Below are 15,306 nucleotides of genomic sequence, written 5' to 3' on the forward strand. Positions count from 1 at the left end.
TAGAATTTAACCCACGGAGTTGGATTCGGCATCATTCTGGAAACGCTGCCTTCCATGATGAGCGCACTGAGGATGGTGTGGATCATCTCCAGGCACTATAATAAAGACGAGCGGATGATCCCCCTCATGGAGCGGATTGCCTGGGAGATTGCAGAGAGGGTGTGCCGAGTCGTGAACTTGAGAACGTTGTTCAAGTGAGCAGCGACCTCAGTGGGACTCCGAGGGCGTGGGAGGGAGATCGCTGATGCCCTTTTGTTTGACTTCAAAATGATGAAAGGATGGAATTTTGGTGCGAACTGTTTTCTTTTTTTAAATTTTTTTATTTTTGGAGGGGGGAAGGCAGGGCAATTGGGGTTAAGTGACTTGCCCAAGGTCATACAGCTAGTGTGTCAAGTGTCCAAGGTTGGATTTGAACTCAGGTCCTCCTGACTCCAGGGCCAGTGCTCTACTCACTGCACCACCTAGCTGCCCCCTGCAAGCTGTTTTAAAATTAGATTTCAGAAGTCAGCAGGAGAGAAGCCCAAATACCCCGGCCTCTCTCTTTTGAAGTATTTGGACTTATCTTTTTGGTCTCTCTTTTGAATGCTGTTTTCTCCCATTTTTACTTACTTGTAAAGATACATTTAAAAAAAATCCACATGTAATTAATTTTACCAGAGCAGCCATTTGCCAGTGAGGAAATCCCTTTCTTTGATGTAGATTATGAACTCCTGGTGCACTGAGAGATTAAGTGACTTGTCTAAGGTCACACAGCTAGTATGTGTCAGAGGACTTGAACCTAGATCTTCCTGAGTGTAAAGGAGGCCCTCTATTGCCTCGTCTACGCAAACTCTCTCTAAATTTTAGAGTCTGTTGACTTTTTTAGGATATGGGCTGGGGTTTGGACCTGTTAATCCATCTATGGAAGGAGCTCCCTGCTTAGAGAACTCTTTCTACCGTTATTATATGTGAGGTAAGGTGACTTGCCCAGGGTCACACAACCAGCTGTGTGTCCAAAGTGGGACTCGTAGCCCCAGCCTTCCTGACTCAGAGGCTGGCCTCCTACCCATGGTGTTATTCTGCCTCTTTAATAAATATGAAAGTGACATCACTTCTGGCATTCTGATAACACTTGCTAAGCACATTAAATGCTGCATGACTAGGAATTAAAATTCATCAGGATTTCTGTGAGTCTCTTACTATATTCACGATAAATTGTGCCTTGGCTTAATTAAGCCTAACTTTAATTAGTTTCCACAAGAATTTATGAAGCCCTTTCTATCTCCAAAGCACGGTGCTAGGTTCTGGAAATGCAAAGAAAAGCAAGTCCCTACCGTGCTGAGGACAGGCAAAGTGCAGCCTAGTATATGAAGAAGCAAGAAATGACACTCTCTTTCCTCCACTCAGTAGTGGGTTCTGTGCAGCCACATAGTCAAGTACAGGAGGGCTCCTGGGTTTGAAGAATTCAGGATTGGTGGTTCCCGTTAGTTTACGGGTGCCCTGACAAGGGGGCATTTGCTTCCTGTCCCCTGACCTTACTCCAGCTCCGTTAGTATCTTCAAACCGGAGAGCAGTAGTGCTGTCTGCAGAGAACTCTGAGCCAAGACTGCACCCTCTCTTTTAAAAATGACGTTAGAAGAGATTAAAGACAGACAGACACTTAATTAGCAGGTATAGTTTTCTCTATACTATAATCTGAATAATAGATCACTAAAAAGGGAAAGCTCACTTAAGAAGGTGGGCAGCTAACTGTAGTATTTTGCAATAGGAAAAACACTTGAAGATTTATCTTTTTTTAATGACTATTTCTAAAATATGTGCTCCATGTATAGCAAAGAATACCCCAGAATAGCATTTTTGCAAAAATATTCCTTTCTGTTTAAAAAACAGCCTAAGACGATTCATTTTGTCCCAGTAGAAACAAGAATGTGCCACAAAGAATGTGACATTTCTCTCTTCATTCAACCTCTCCTTCCCTCTAATTGATGTCTTCTGTATGTTAGCTTCTTGGCGCTTTATCTCAGTTGTTACCTGGGGCCCAAAGCTCCCTAAAAGTCCTAGGCTCAAATGGATCGGGTCTAATCTTGGGGGCTCAGACCAAAAGGGGTCAGTTTCCTTCTTTGGCTAATTGCCCCTACCTGGAATTACTTCAGGAAATCTTCCAACGTAGCTATACCATGTGTCTAAGTTCCCCAAATGTTGATAAATAGGATCCCAAGCTTCTGTACAAACACTCAAGGTATCTAGTGCATATCAGGTACAGGATATATTTCATTGTACCCCACAGAAAAGGAAAAAGATGCAAAAGATTCACAGGTACTATAAACAGGTGCAGAAACATGTAAGTCATTCAAATAACACATCAGCTCCCCCTAGGAGTGAAATGAAATTGGGGTTGCCAGTGATGTAACACCCTGATGTTCAAGTAAAGTCTTTCTCTTTCATCTGAATAAATACGTGGTCCCTCCCAGACTTATTGTGCCACCAATGGTTTGGAATCACCCCAGCATGTTAACACACTTTCCAGGCTTCTGAAGAAGCAGTCCACTTCCCATCGGCTTTGCTCTCCAAAGAGGACTCTGTGCTGGAACTAGATGGATTATTCTTTCTCTAGGAAGCACACTGCATCAGGAAATCCTCTACTCTCTAGAATGGCCTGGCCCCAAACATTCCAGTTTGGGATTCTCTGTGACTGCACAGTAAATTTCCCTTTGTGAGCCACCAGGACATGTACATGAAACTCTCCACATGCTTCTATCAATAATCCCCGTTACTTACTCCTAGGAGGGGGAAACTATATGAGTGCCAACCTTTCATAGGACCTCCTTCCTCCACCTTGTGGTGCTCTGCAGATTTCATAATGTAGGCAACCCTACCACCAACACCCAGGAAATGTAACTAAACATCCTGATAACATTGTCTTATGGTGCTTTAAGGTTTGTTGTTGTTGTGCAGTCATGTTTGACTCTTTGTGACCCCCTGGACCAAAGCTGTCCATCGGGTTTTCTCGGCAAAGATACTGGAGTGGTTTGCCATTTCCTTCTCCAGAGGCAAACTGAGTTTAAGTGACTTAGCCAGGGTCACACAGCTGGGAAATGTTTGAGACTGGATTTGAACTCAGGTGTCCTTGATTCCAGACCCTGCGCTGTATCCATTGAACTATCTAGCTGCCCTAGCTTTAAGATTTGCAAAGCACTTTCCCCTCAATAACCGTGTGAGGTAAGGTGTGAGCTAGGATATGAATATTATTTTCTGTATTTTATGGATGAGGAAAACAAGCCTCATAGAGGTTAAGTGACTTGCTCACTGTCAAATAATTAGTAATTGTCAGAAGTAGGATCTGAATTCAGGACTCAGGTTCTTCTATAAAAAGGGGGTTTGGACTAGTTGTCCTCCAGGATCCTTCTCTGCCATATTGCTCTGAATTAAATAAACTAACAGATTTTACTATCATCATCCTTATCTCGAGTCATTGGAAAATACGGCTAATAGTAACTTGATTTTTTTTAATTAACAGAGAGAGTCGAGCATCTGCACAAACCAAGGTGGCTGAGGCTAAGAGCACTCTTCTGTTGTGGAAAAAATCTTATTTTGATGTCCGAGCCAAAATCGAAGCCTCTGGAAGAGAACCACGTTGGGAATTTGATAGGAAACGTTTATTTGAAAGAACAGATTACATGGCTACAATCTGTCAGGATCTGTATGATGTTTTACAGGTAAAGAAGCCTGGGTTTAATTTCATTAATATGTGTGTGTGTGTGTGTGTACACACACACACACACATATATATACATACATACATATGTGTGTGTGTGTGCGTATTGCTAAAAAGTGAGAAAGATCGATCAAATTCTTAAGATTACTTTCACATCTTTTTAAAAGGAAAATATTTTATTGGTTGGCACTTTTCATTTCTTATATGACAGTTATTTTTGAATATACACACCAACCCTTCTCTTTTTATATCAAAGAAAAACTGTTAAGAAAAACTGGTTGACCCAGTGATGTTTCCTGATAGCGTATGCTCCATTCTGCACCTGTGGTCCTCCCCATGCATCCTGAGTGGAGGGAGGTACATTTCACTATTTCTTCTCCAGGGCCAAGATTAATCATCACTGTGACTCAGAGTTCAGGGTCCTTTTGGTGCTCTTTTTTTGTTTATGGGATTCTGGTCATTGTCTATATGACAGACTCATAATATCATGGATTTCATGCTGGAAATGACCTCCGTGACCGTTCTGTCCAGCCTCCTCCTTTCACAGGTGAGGAGATTTGAGGCCAGGGTAGTTAAGTGACTTGAACACCCAGCTAGTAAACGTCACAGGTGGGATCTGAATGCAGTTCCTGGCTCTGCAAAAGATAGTTTACGTTTTACAATGCTCTTAGAATAATTGAGTCTTAGGGTCTTCCCAAATGGATGTTAGGAGTCAGAAATAGTTTATCAGGTTGCTACTATGGGATGACATGGCTCTGAATGTAAGAGAGTGGACAATATCCTTACATTTTCCATAATTAATATTTACCTAATTTCTGGTAACTTTCTTCCCTTTTCAAAAATGCCACGTAGATATGGATGGTTTCCATCACAGTCAAAGATGATAATCCTGAGGAGATTGTGAAGCCCAGGATGACCCAGTCCCTGAGATCAGAAGGGACATTGCATAAATACTTAGTATGGCCCTAATGGCCCCTGACTGTTCTCTTTACCTCTAGATTTAGAGTGAGGATGGGCCAAGCACGGGACAAGATGCTCTATGTAAATTCCCCCTCCTGTGGGAATCTCTTTTGGTTCCCTCAGCCATGGGAGCTTTCTTACTCCTTCCTCAAGTTGCCATCTCCATACTTACTTGTTGACATGTTGCATCTTCCCAGTAGAGTATACACTCCTTGAGGGCAGGGTCTGCTTTACATTTTGCCTTTGTATCCTCAGAGCCTGGCATAGTGCCTTGTTCTGGATTGGATTGGATTGGATTGGATTGGATTCTGTCATTGTCAAATTATTTTCTGCTTAGTTCTTTCCCAGATGTCCTTGAAAGAAAAAAAGGAGATGGTTTGTGAGTGTGGAAGATTGGTTTTCTTAGTAGTGGACAGAGAACTGGACTTAGACTTAAGAAGACCCGGGTTCAGATCCCACCTTAGACACTTATTGGCTGTGTGAGCCTCTGCGTACCTTTGTAAAATGAACAGTTTGGATCTGATAGCCATTACGATCCTTTCCAACCCTACATCTTACACCCTATGAACCCATTCCAACCTCTTACAATTGGGATCAATTGGGGAGACAATGCTGGGGTAAGGAAGGACTTTTGAAAAAAGGTCAGTACAGAATGCTTGAGAAACAGGTTGGTCTACAAGCCATTCTTAATTAGAGATGAGTATTAGACTGAGGTAGCAGGATACAATGCTGGATGTGGAGTCAGGAAGACCTGAGTTTGAATCTTGCCTGAGATGCTTACTGACCCTGAGCAAATTACTTAACCTCATTGAGCCTCGGTTTCCTCATACGTTAAATGAGTTAGACTCAGCCTCTAAGATCCCTCTCTGGTTCTAAATCTATGGTCCCATGAAGTGTGCATGTAAGATGTTGGTTATTGTGTCTGGGAAGGAAAAGGGAAAATTGGCGCATTCGTTAGATTCTGCTGTAGCAGCAAAAAATCTCAGGAATTCAGCATTTGAGAGAAGAAAAACTAATTTGCTTATAAAGTTGAGCTAGGAAATTTTTAATGCACTTTTCAATAGTAGGCTGAGCCACCTGCTAATAAAGTGTCACAAGTCAAAGTCCTCCGTGGCCTGCTTCAGTGAGCGGGTGAGACCACTTTGGGGTCAGCATATAAGAACTAGGGCACACGATCTAGAGATGGTACGTTTGTGAAACAGCAGGATTACTACAGTGTGACTTTCTTATGCCGTTGGATTTAACAGGTTATTGACGAATTTTACAACATATTTGGTCCAGAACTGAAAGCTGTGACCGGTGATCCAAAGCGTATCGATGATGTCCTTTGTAGGGTGGATGGTCTTGTCAGTCCCATGGAGGTACTAACCTTTGACCCCTTTAGCATCAAGTGTTCCCAGTTCTGGAAGTATGTTATGGAAGATTTCAAGATTGAAGTCCTGGTAAGTAGCCAACCTAAGGATTTTGTTTTACTAGAATGTATCTTAGCTTAAAAAGCCTATTCTTATGTTCAGTTTAAAATTTGATTTTACATGAATGGAAATACTCATACAGCCTTACAGCCAGAATATAGTAGTGGTGGTGGTGGTGGGTTTAAATTTGGGCTTTTCACTTTTTTATTTCTGTAAGAGAAATTCGTAGCAATGTGATGTAATGGATAGCACAAAGGGATGCTTACCATCATCCTTCCTGTTGCCTGAGGCAAAGATATAGTCATAATCTAGCACTTGGCTCTCCTAGGAGATACAACTAAGAAGCAGAAATAATTTGTTTTAATTAACAAAAATAGATTATTTCTCCCACCCATTCTTTCCTCCTGGTAAAAAGAGGAAAAGAAAAGAAAAGGAAAAGCCATGTAAAAAACATGGAGAGTCAAACAAAACAAATTCCCCAGTCACTATGTCCAAAAAATTATTCCCAGTCCTCATCCTGAGTTCCCCACCTCATTGTCAATAGGTGGGTAGCACGTTTCATCATAGTCCTCTGGGAACTGGGGTTGCTCACTGTGTTGACCAGAGTTCTTAAGGCTTTCAAAGTTGTCCTTTTTTAAATTTATTTTTTATTTTTAGTTTACAACACTCAGTTCTACAAGTTTTTGAGTTCTAATTTTCTCCCCCTCCTTCTCCTCCCTCCTCTCCCCCAAGATAACATGTAATCTGATATAGGTTCTACACTTATCTTCACATTAAACTTATTTTCACAATAGTCAAGTTACAAAGAAGAATTGTAATCAATGGAATGAACCATGAGAAACAAGAAACAAAACTAAAATAAAAAAAGAGAGCAAATAGTTTGCCTCAATCTATATTCAGACTCCATAATTCTTTCTCTGGATGTGCATAGCCTTTTCCATCATGAGTCTTTTGGGGCTGTCTTAGAACCTTGTATTGCTGAGAAGAGCCAAGTCTATCAAAGTCAGTCATCACAGATACTGTGTGTCTGTAATTGTGTTTAATGTTCTCCTGGTTCTGCTCCCCTCATTCAGCATCAGATCATTTAAGTCTTTCCAGGTGATTAAGAAGTTCGCCTGCTCCTCATTTCTTACAGAACAAAAGTATTCCATTACATTCATATACCACAACTTGTTTAGCCATTCCCCAATTGATGAGCATCTCCTTGATTTCCCATTCTTTCCCACCACCAAAAGAGCTGCTATAAATATTTTTGTACTTATGGATCCTTTTTCCACTTTTATGATCTCTTTGGGAAACAGCCCTAGAAGTGTAAAGTTGTTTAAGTTGTTTGTTATTGTAGAAATTGTTCCCCTGGTTTTGCTCACTTTGCTCTGCATCAGTTCATGCAAATCTTCTTAGGTTTCTCTAAAAACCATCTCTTTTGTCAATTGTTATAGCACTTATGGTATTCCATTACAATTCTTATACCATAATTTGTTCAATCATTCCTCAACTGATAGGCACTTCATTAGTTTCCAGTTCCTTTCCACTACAAAATGAGCTGCTTTCAATGTCTTTGTACATGTGAATCTGTTTCTTCTTTCTTTGATCTCTTTAGGCATATCTGCCTAGTATTGATATCCTAGGGCCAAAGGATATATAGAGTTTATTCAGAGTTTAGTTTCTTTGGTATTCAAAGCCTAGACTCTACCCTGATCTTTCTAGTCTTCTTACACCTTACTCCTCTACCATGTGCTTTTCAATCCAGTGACACCCACCTTCCTATTGTTCTCTGAAAAAAGATACTCCATCTCTTGGCTCCAGACATTTTCTCTGGCTGTCTCCCATACCTGGAATATTATCCCACAAAATCTCTACTTCTTGACTTCCTTCAAGTCCCAGCTTAAAATCCCACTTTCTACAGGAAGCTTTTCCTAATCCCTCTTAATCCTACTGCCTTCCCTTCATTGATTATTTCCTATTTATCCTGTATGTAGCTTCTTTGTACGTATTTGTTTGTATATTGTAAGCTTTTCAATGGCAGGAACAGTCTTTAGCCCTTCTTTGTATCCCTAGTCCTTGGCACAATGCTTGGCACATAGTTGGTGCTTAATAAATGCTTATTGACTTACTGAATAATAGTTTCAAATTGCTTTCCTATGACTTATGCACAGGTCCACCACAGGCATGAATGTAAAAGTTTTCCCACGGCCCCTCTGACATTTGACATTTTCTTCCTTTCCTTCCTTCCTTCCTTCCTTCCTTCCTTCCTTCCTTCCTTCCTTCCTTCCTTCCTTCCTTCCTTCCTTCCTTCCTTCCTTCCTTCCTTCCTTCCTTCCCAGCTTTGCCATTCTGATGCAGTAGAACTTCAGATTTAGTTTCATTCGGAACCGCTGGCTATCACCATTCAAACCCCATCCCCTGACCCCCACTGACCACCTCTTCCCTCTCAGTGCCCTATTCTAAAGCTACCTACCCCTTCCCCTCTGCTCTCTGGAAGGACTGCTCGAGAGACAACAAACTCACTGTCATCTCAGATCTTTTCCTTTCCCAATTCTTTCCATCATCGGCCTCTCACTTAGGCCCGGCTCCTTCCTGATGACAGCTTCCCCGGCCACCCTTTCCAGCCCCAGCTGCACTTTCTGTCATTACTGCTGATCCACTGGTCTAGGTGGGGGAATTGGAATGTTTCTTGCTCCCCACTGCCCCTTCTGGGTCCTTCTATTACCACCGCCATTCAGTAACCTCTCCTCCTTGGAGGTTCACTCAATCCGTATCTATCACCCAGTCAGAATTCTGCTGATGACTGGAAGTCCACTTATCCAGACCTAACCTCTCTGCTGACTTCCATTCTTGCATCTTCACCTGCCTATTGAATATCTTGAACCAGATGTCCTGTTAGACATCTTAAACTCACATCTTCAAAATTGAACTCATTCTCTTTTCCCCAAACCTCTGTCCCTTCCATACTTCCCCATTTGTCTTCAGGGAAGAGTGATTACTCTTGGACTTACCCTGTTACTGGGAGAGCTGACTGTCCTCCTCCCAGTCACCGAGGCTCCCAACCTGTGTCCTCCCAGCTCCTCATGCTCCCTCACTCCCTCTCTGTGTCCAAGCTCTTGGCAAGGCTGATTGATTTGACTTTTATAATATCTTTTGTCGATGCTCCCTCCTCTCCTCTGACACCACCACCCCTCTAATGCAGACCCTAGACATCTTACACCCGGATTATTGCAAAAATAACCCACCTCTGGTAGGTCTGCCGGCCCAAGTCCCCACTCTGGTCCATCTTCCACTTAGCTGTCAAAGCACAGGTTTGAGAATGTCACCCCTCCCCACTCCTTAATAAACTCCAGCAGCTCCCTATCACCTTAAGGGGCAAAAACAAAATCCTCCACTGGGTATTTTCGAAGCCCTTCATAACTTAGCCCCCACCCTCTTACTTTTTCAGTCTTTTTACACCTTATACTCTCCTCTCTTCTTCCAGGAGCCTTTCTGGATCCCTCTTGTTTCCTCCCTACCTTCCCTCTGTTGATTATTTCCAATTTATCCTGTCTATAGTTTGTTTGTACATGGTCACTTGCATATTGTCTCCCCTACCAGACTTGAGAGACTTGAATCTCTCCCGTTAGATGCTCCCTTAGGAACAGAGACTGTTTTTTGCCTTTTTTGTACTCTGGTGCTTAGCGCAGTGTCTGGTACATAGTGGGCACTTTAACAAGTGTTTATTGACTGATTCGTGTTTCCCTAATTGGGACTTTTTTCATATGGTTATTGATAGCTTGGATTTCTTCCTTAGAAAACTGTTTGACCTTTTATGTCCTTTGATCTTTTATGAATTGGCAAATGGTTCTTATTCCTAAAGATTTGATTCAGTTCTTGATATATCTAAGAACTTTATCAGAGAAACTTGCTGCAAAGATTTTTTCCCCCTAGTTCCCAAAACACGGAAGTTCAGAGGAGGGGAAGTTTCTGGGGAAAAGAAAGCGAGTTAAGTTTTGGAGCTGTTCTGTGTGAGATGCCTTCAGGATATCCAGGTGCCACTGTCCAGTAGACATTTGGCGTTTCAGGCTAGAGCCTCTGGGTGCAGTATGCTGTGGACATGTGGGGTCTGTGCTTTGTACTTAACACCATGAGCATTAGCATTCTTAAGGGGATGGTCAAAGACAGGGAGCGTGTTAAGTCAGGCCCAGTATTACAGAGTAGAAGTAGGTTTGATTTTTGCCTCCTTCAGTCTCAGCTTCCACTTCCCACTAGCTATGAGATTTGTTTTTAGTATTTCAAAAGATCTGTGACTATATCATGGTAGGATGAAAAGAACACATGAAATTCTGGTTCTAGTGCTTCTTGGCTGTGTGACCTGGAGAAATCTTGAACCTCTCTAGCTTCCTGGCTGTGTGACCTGGAGAAGTCTCGAACCTCTCTGGCTTCCTGGCTGTGTGACCTGGAGAAGTCTCGAACCTCTCTGGCTTCCTGGCTGTGTGCCCTGGAGAAGTCTCGAACCTCTCTGGCTTCCTGACTGTGTGCCCTGGAGAAGTCTCGAACCTCTCTGGCTTCCTGGCTGTGTGACCCAGAGAAGTCTTGAACCTCTCTGGCTTCCTGGCTGTGTGACCCGGAGAAGTCTTGAACTCCTTCGGCTTTCAGTTTGCTCATCTGTAAAATGAGGGGTTGGCACTGGATACTCTCTGTGGTCTGGTCTTTTCATGCTGTAAATCCTGTGAGCCTGCTACTACTGCATGCCTTAGCAGAGAAGGCATATCTTCATGAGTTTCTGTGGCCCCCCAAAACCATGTCCTGGTGTCTAGTCTTGTGGTGATGAGCCTATTATCTATATAGCAAGGCTGTTCCTAGATAACAAACACATTGTCCATTGCTGGGCCTTTGCCTCAGATGCTTCTAGCTTGGCAGACCTACCTTTCTATCAGAACTTGAGTTTGGTTGGCTGGCAGTGTTCAAGAAGTTGGCGTCTCCTGGGTACCATGATGAGGACCCAGTGGGGCATCTCAGTAAAAGCATCCCTGATAAGCCTTCCACCAGCTCAAGTGTTCTTACCTAGTCTCCCCTGTTCTGCACAGGCAGATGACTTATCTGGCATGTCTTTTTGGCAGGTTATTGAGAAAGAAGCAAAGAGCTTTATTGATGAATCCTTTAAGACACTTCGCTCTGCAGAGGCTGCTTTTGACATGCTCTTAAAGTTCAAGCACATTCGCTCCCGGGAGGCTATAAATAAGCAGATGATGATGAAGTTCAATGATATTTTGGCACAGTACTGTAAAGAGGTAATTTTAAGCAGCATGTGAGCCAGCGCACCGTGGCACTTAAGCATCGCAATCAACCAAAAGTGTGCAGAGGCAAAGGGAGGCTGGGTGCATAGCTTGAGAGTTGTTTTTTTTATGATGGGAAATCCAAATTCAGGGAACCTACAGAATTTCCCCTGATAACTATTTTATTTAGTGACTCAAATTACGTAGTCAAAACAAAATGGATTTGTTAATATAGGTAAGGAACTGTACGATTGTGTATTGGCTACCTGCCATGATCTGAGCTGTGTACTAGAAATGCTGTTGGATCTAAAAGGAAGATGTAATGGGGTCCTTTGACATCTGAGACCTTTTTAGCCAAAGTTGTCTGAGTCTGCATCTAAATCCTGGCTCTGCCTCTTAATTACTTTTGGCCACATTCCCCCGGGCCTCAGTTTCCTCAGCTGTAAAATGAAAGGGTTAGACTAGATGACCTCATAGCTCCCTTCTAGTCCTGCACTTATGGTGCTGTGATTCCAGAAGCAAGGGTTAGGGAAGGGATAGTAGGGGAGCCCTCAGTTTCTCCTAAGCTGGCTGGTGTTTTGCTAGTTTTTGTCCCTGGACCTGAGCTGATCCTCAGCCAGATCAGTCTTGGTCATCAGTTTATCTCTTTGGCCACAATAGAGGTGGTTAGTGTCAAGGAGCTTTCAATCTTGCTTAGAAGAAAAGATTAATTAATATATTTAAAGGCTATGCCTTTTGGGATGCCAATCCAGAGCCCCAGATTGGTGTTTCCCAAGGCATTGCCAGTATTGGGACATTTCTGATGGCTTGAGTGCCAATGTTATCAGAACCATGTTGGTACTGAAGCCAACCAAAAATATCCCAGTCCTGGCAATGGAATGGACTGGGATAGGAAAACGTCAATACAAGATTCTGGGGCCTTATCCCAATGGATAAGTGTCCTACACATACCCATTGATATGACATAAGAATCATCCTGTGTAGTCTAGAATATAGACTAAACAAATCGAACTTTGTCTTAATTATCTGGATAATTGTAAAACATGCTCTTTTTTGACCATGGAGAGACTTGGCCATTGGTAGTGACAGGAATAGAATTAGGACTGTGGCCTTGGCTCTTAGGTCACACTATGACAAAAAATATTATAAGCCTTTGTATAGTACATGTCCAACTGAAGCTCATCTACACACATGCATGGGGGTGTAGGGGGTTTATCAGTCAAATAGGGACCCCGAGGAGATAGAACAGAATGAAAAGCCCCTATCAGCAGAGATGAAGCTATTAGAAAAAAATAAAAGGCTACTTTATGCCTTAAATATTTCTTTAAGATTCCAATTTTTTATCTGTAATTTGCTTAAAGTTTACAGTTAACAGAGAAAAGGTCTTTGATATATTAAATGCAGGGTCACTGATGATTATCAGTCACCAAATACTTTTTGATTTTGTATTTTCAGGTTGACATAATTAATCGTTTATTTGTTCTGAATCTTGAAAACCCACCCCTATACAAGAATCACCCCCCAGTGGCCGGTGCCATATATTGGGAGCGATCTCTCTTCTTCCGGATTAAGCACACTATCCTTCGATTTCAGGAAGTGGAGGAGATGTTGGACAGTGAGCGAGGACGCGAAGTAGGTGGCTTGTGCATCCATTTCTGTCTTTTACAGCATTATTCCAGATACAATGTAGTTTCCATTTCCAATGGATTACCAGTACCGGGACAATTCTGTCCCACTAACTCCAGCTGAAATCCTTTAATAGGTAAAACAAAAATATCTGGAAGTGGGTAGGAGGATGAAGGAATATGAAGACAGGAAATATGAACAGTGGAAGGAATGGACAGAACAGAGCCTACCATCCCTTTTGAAGAAAAGCCTGCTGGCCAAAGCCCGTATGACTGGATACTCAACACCAGATTACGGAGGACCGGTAGGAATCTCCTTTCCGTTGTTCATGTACCATGGCTATAGGGTTTTTGGTTGCTTCTCTTAATGAAACTTATATGTATTTTAAAAAGTAAAGAGTGAAGCCAGGAGATGAGGAAGTCAGAGTAAGGAGAAGAGAATGAAGCGGAGGAAGGCAGCCATATGTGACAACATGGAATGCATTCCCCCTTCAGGCTTTGACATCTTACAATGTACCGAGTTTTTAGGGTGTCAGACAATGAAGTCATCAGTGTGCATTTGTCCTTGTCAAATTTGCTTTTAACATTATATATGTGTCTTACTGTCTTTTTGATTCTATTCATTCAATTATGAATTGTCTCTTCCATAGTTAAATTTGGTCAGTGATGATGCTGACACTACCACAGACAAGGGGATTTACTTTGTTATCAATTTTTCTCCTGCTCTTAAAGAGATTATTAATGAAACAAAATACATGGAACAGCTGGGGTTTATTATGCCCGAATTAGCAAGGAATGTCGCACTTCAGGAGGACAAGTTTCTTAGGTAAGAATATTTCTTGGGAAAGAAAACCTGGTCATGTTTAAAATATACAACGGGGCAGCCTTATTTTTTCCACAGGGGAATTTTTTTCCCCTTAACAACGCTAGCCTTGTCTAGCTGACTTGTTAACTAAGTTGAAGGATGTATATATACCACACTTCTGGCTTCAGTTAATTTTCAAAGGTACTGCTTTTGTGTCTGGCCCAAGAGCAGCAGCACATAAGAAGGCTACATAGCAAACTGTTCTTGCTTTAGATAAACTTAAAACTACTTTGGAGAAATGACGACTTTGTAGCAAATGAAATTATTAAAGAACACTTCAGGGTAGTATGTGATGAGGGCCAAAGTCTAGGGTGCATGGAGGAGGGGCAATATAGTGCAGTGGGAAGAACCCTAGATTTGGGGTCACCGGACTTGGTTTCTGTTACTAATTACCTGTCACATTGGGCAAATCACTAGGGTCTCTAGACCTCAATGTCAGCTTCCAAGGGCATGAGAACAGATGGCCTCTGATCTTATGAAGCAGATAATTGTATGAAAAGGGGGTCATAGAAGGAAGAGAGTATTCCGGACTACAACTGTCAGAGAAGACTTTGTAAAGGACAGGATTTTCCTTCAGTTCCCAAATCACTTGAGGAGATCAGCATGGGACCATTATTGAAAGGATGGAAGAAGGAATGAACATTTTTCCTGGGGTTCAATATTTAGCTAGCTTACAGAGTTTTTGGGAACCCATCTGTGACGTGAACTTTAATTACAGCCTCCAATGTCTGTCACTCCCTAGGTACACAGAAGGGATAAGGCGTATGTTGGATCATTATTACACACTTTTGGGGACATTAAATGAGTCAGAGTCGAATCTTCTTGAAGATCAATGCCAGGAATTAAGCAGAGTGTTCAAGGCTGGATATAAGAGATTGAATTGGAATTCACTGGGTAATGTAATTCGTGTACTTATTTACCGTTAGATAGAATTTTACAATAACTAATCACCTGTGACGTTTTAATAGAATTAGTTATTTTTGGCAAGGCAGCATAACTGCTGTTGTTTAAGAATTTTTGAGTATTAATAAAATAGGTTCCATTGAACATAGAATTATAAATAAAACTCGATTTATGATGTTTTGTTTTTTAGAGCCCACAAAGCAGATTCAGGGGCTTTATTGGAGATGAGAGAGATGATCTTTGTTCCCCCATTTTCCTCAACCTTTAGCAGGAAATGCTATCTAAATGAGTGACTTTTTTTTGTAAGTCAATGGTCACACCACAAAAAACAAAAGACATACAAAACATGTTTATTTGAAACCAGAATTGTTGGGATTTAATTCTAGGGTGCACTCACCAGGCTTTTGTTCTCATGGCAAGATAAATAAACATAGCAATCGAAATGAGCCCCTGGGCACTGCCAGCTGAAGGTGTGGTGGCTTTGAGGTCTGCTATTGTTTCCACAAGTATAAGTGCCAACATGTGGGATGTAGGTTCATGAAGAAAGCAGTAATCCAGAGTCTGAAGGTCCTGGCACTTCCTTACGTACAGGAAAAAATCA

The 15,306-nt window shown here is 41.9% G+C and overlaps 1 protein-coding gene across 1 annotated transcript in view; it reads left to right on the forward strand.

The window, feature by feature from the left end:
• Nucleotides 1-15,306, forward strand: part of DNAH10 (dynein axonemal heavy chain 10) — a 164,758-nt gene that overhangs the window by 32,828 nt on the left and 116,624 nt on the right. Inside the window, exons 8-15 of the mRNA XM_036765131.1 lie at nt 4-194; nt 3,497-3,695; nt 5,902-6,096; nt 11,157-11,327; nt 12,768-12,944; nt 13,075-13,200; nt 13,588-13,763; nt 14,545-14,696. Of these exons, the coding sequence (XP_036621026.1) occupies nt 4-194; nt 3,497-3,695; nt 5,902-6,096; nt 11,157-11,327; nt 12,768-12,944; nt 13,075-13,200; nt 13,588-13,763; nt 14,545-14,696 (1,387 nt within the window). The remainder of the gene's footprint in view (nt 1-3; nt 195-3,496; nt 3,696-5,901; nt 6,097-11,156; nt 11,328-12,767; nt 12,945-13,074; nt 13,201-13,587; nt 13,764-14,544; nt 14,697-15,306) is intronic.

The sequence above is a fragment of the Trichosurus vulpecula genome, chromosome 1 (assembly GCF_011100635.1).
Source record: "Trichosurus vulpecula isolate mTriVul1 chromosome 1, mTriVul1.pri, whole genome shotgun sequence".
In the NCBI taxonomy this organism is placed as follows: Eukaryota; Metazoa; Chordata; class Mammalia; order Diprotodontia; family Phalangeridae; genus Trichosurus; species Trichosurus vulpecula.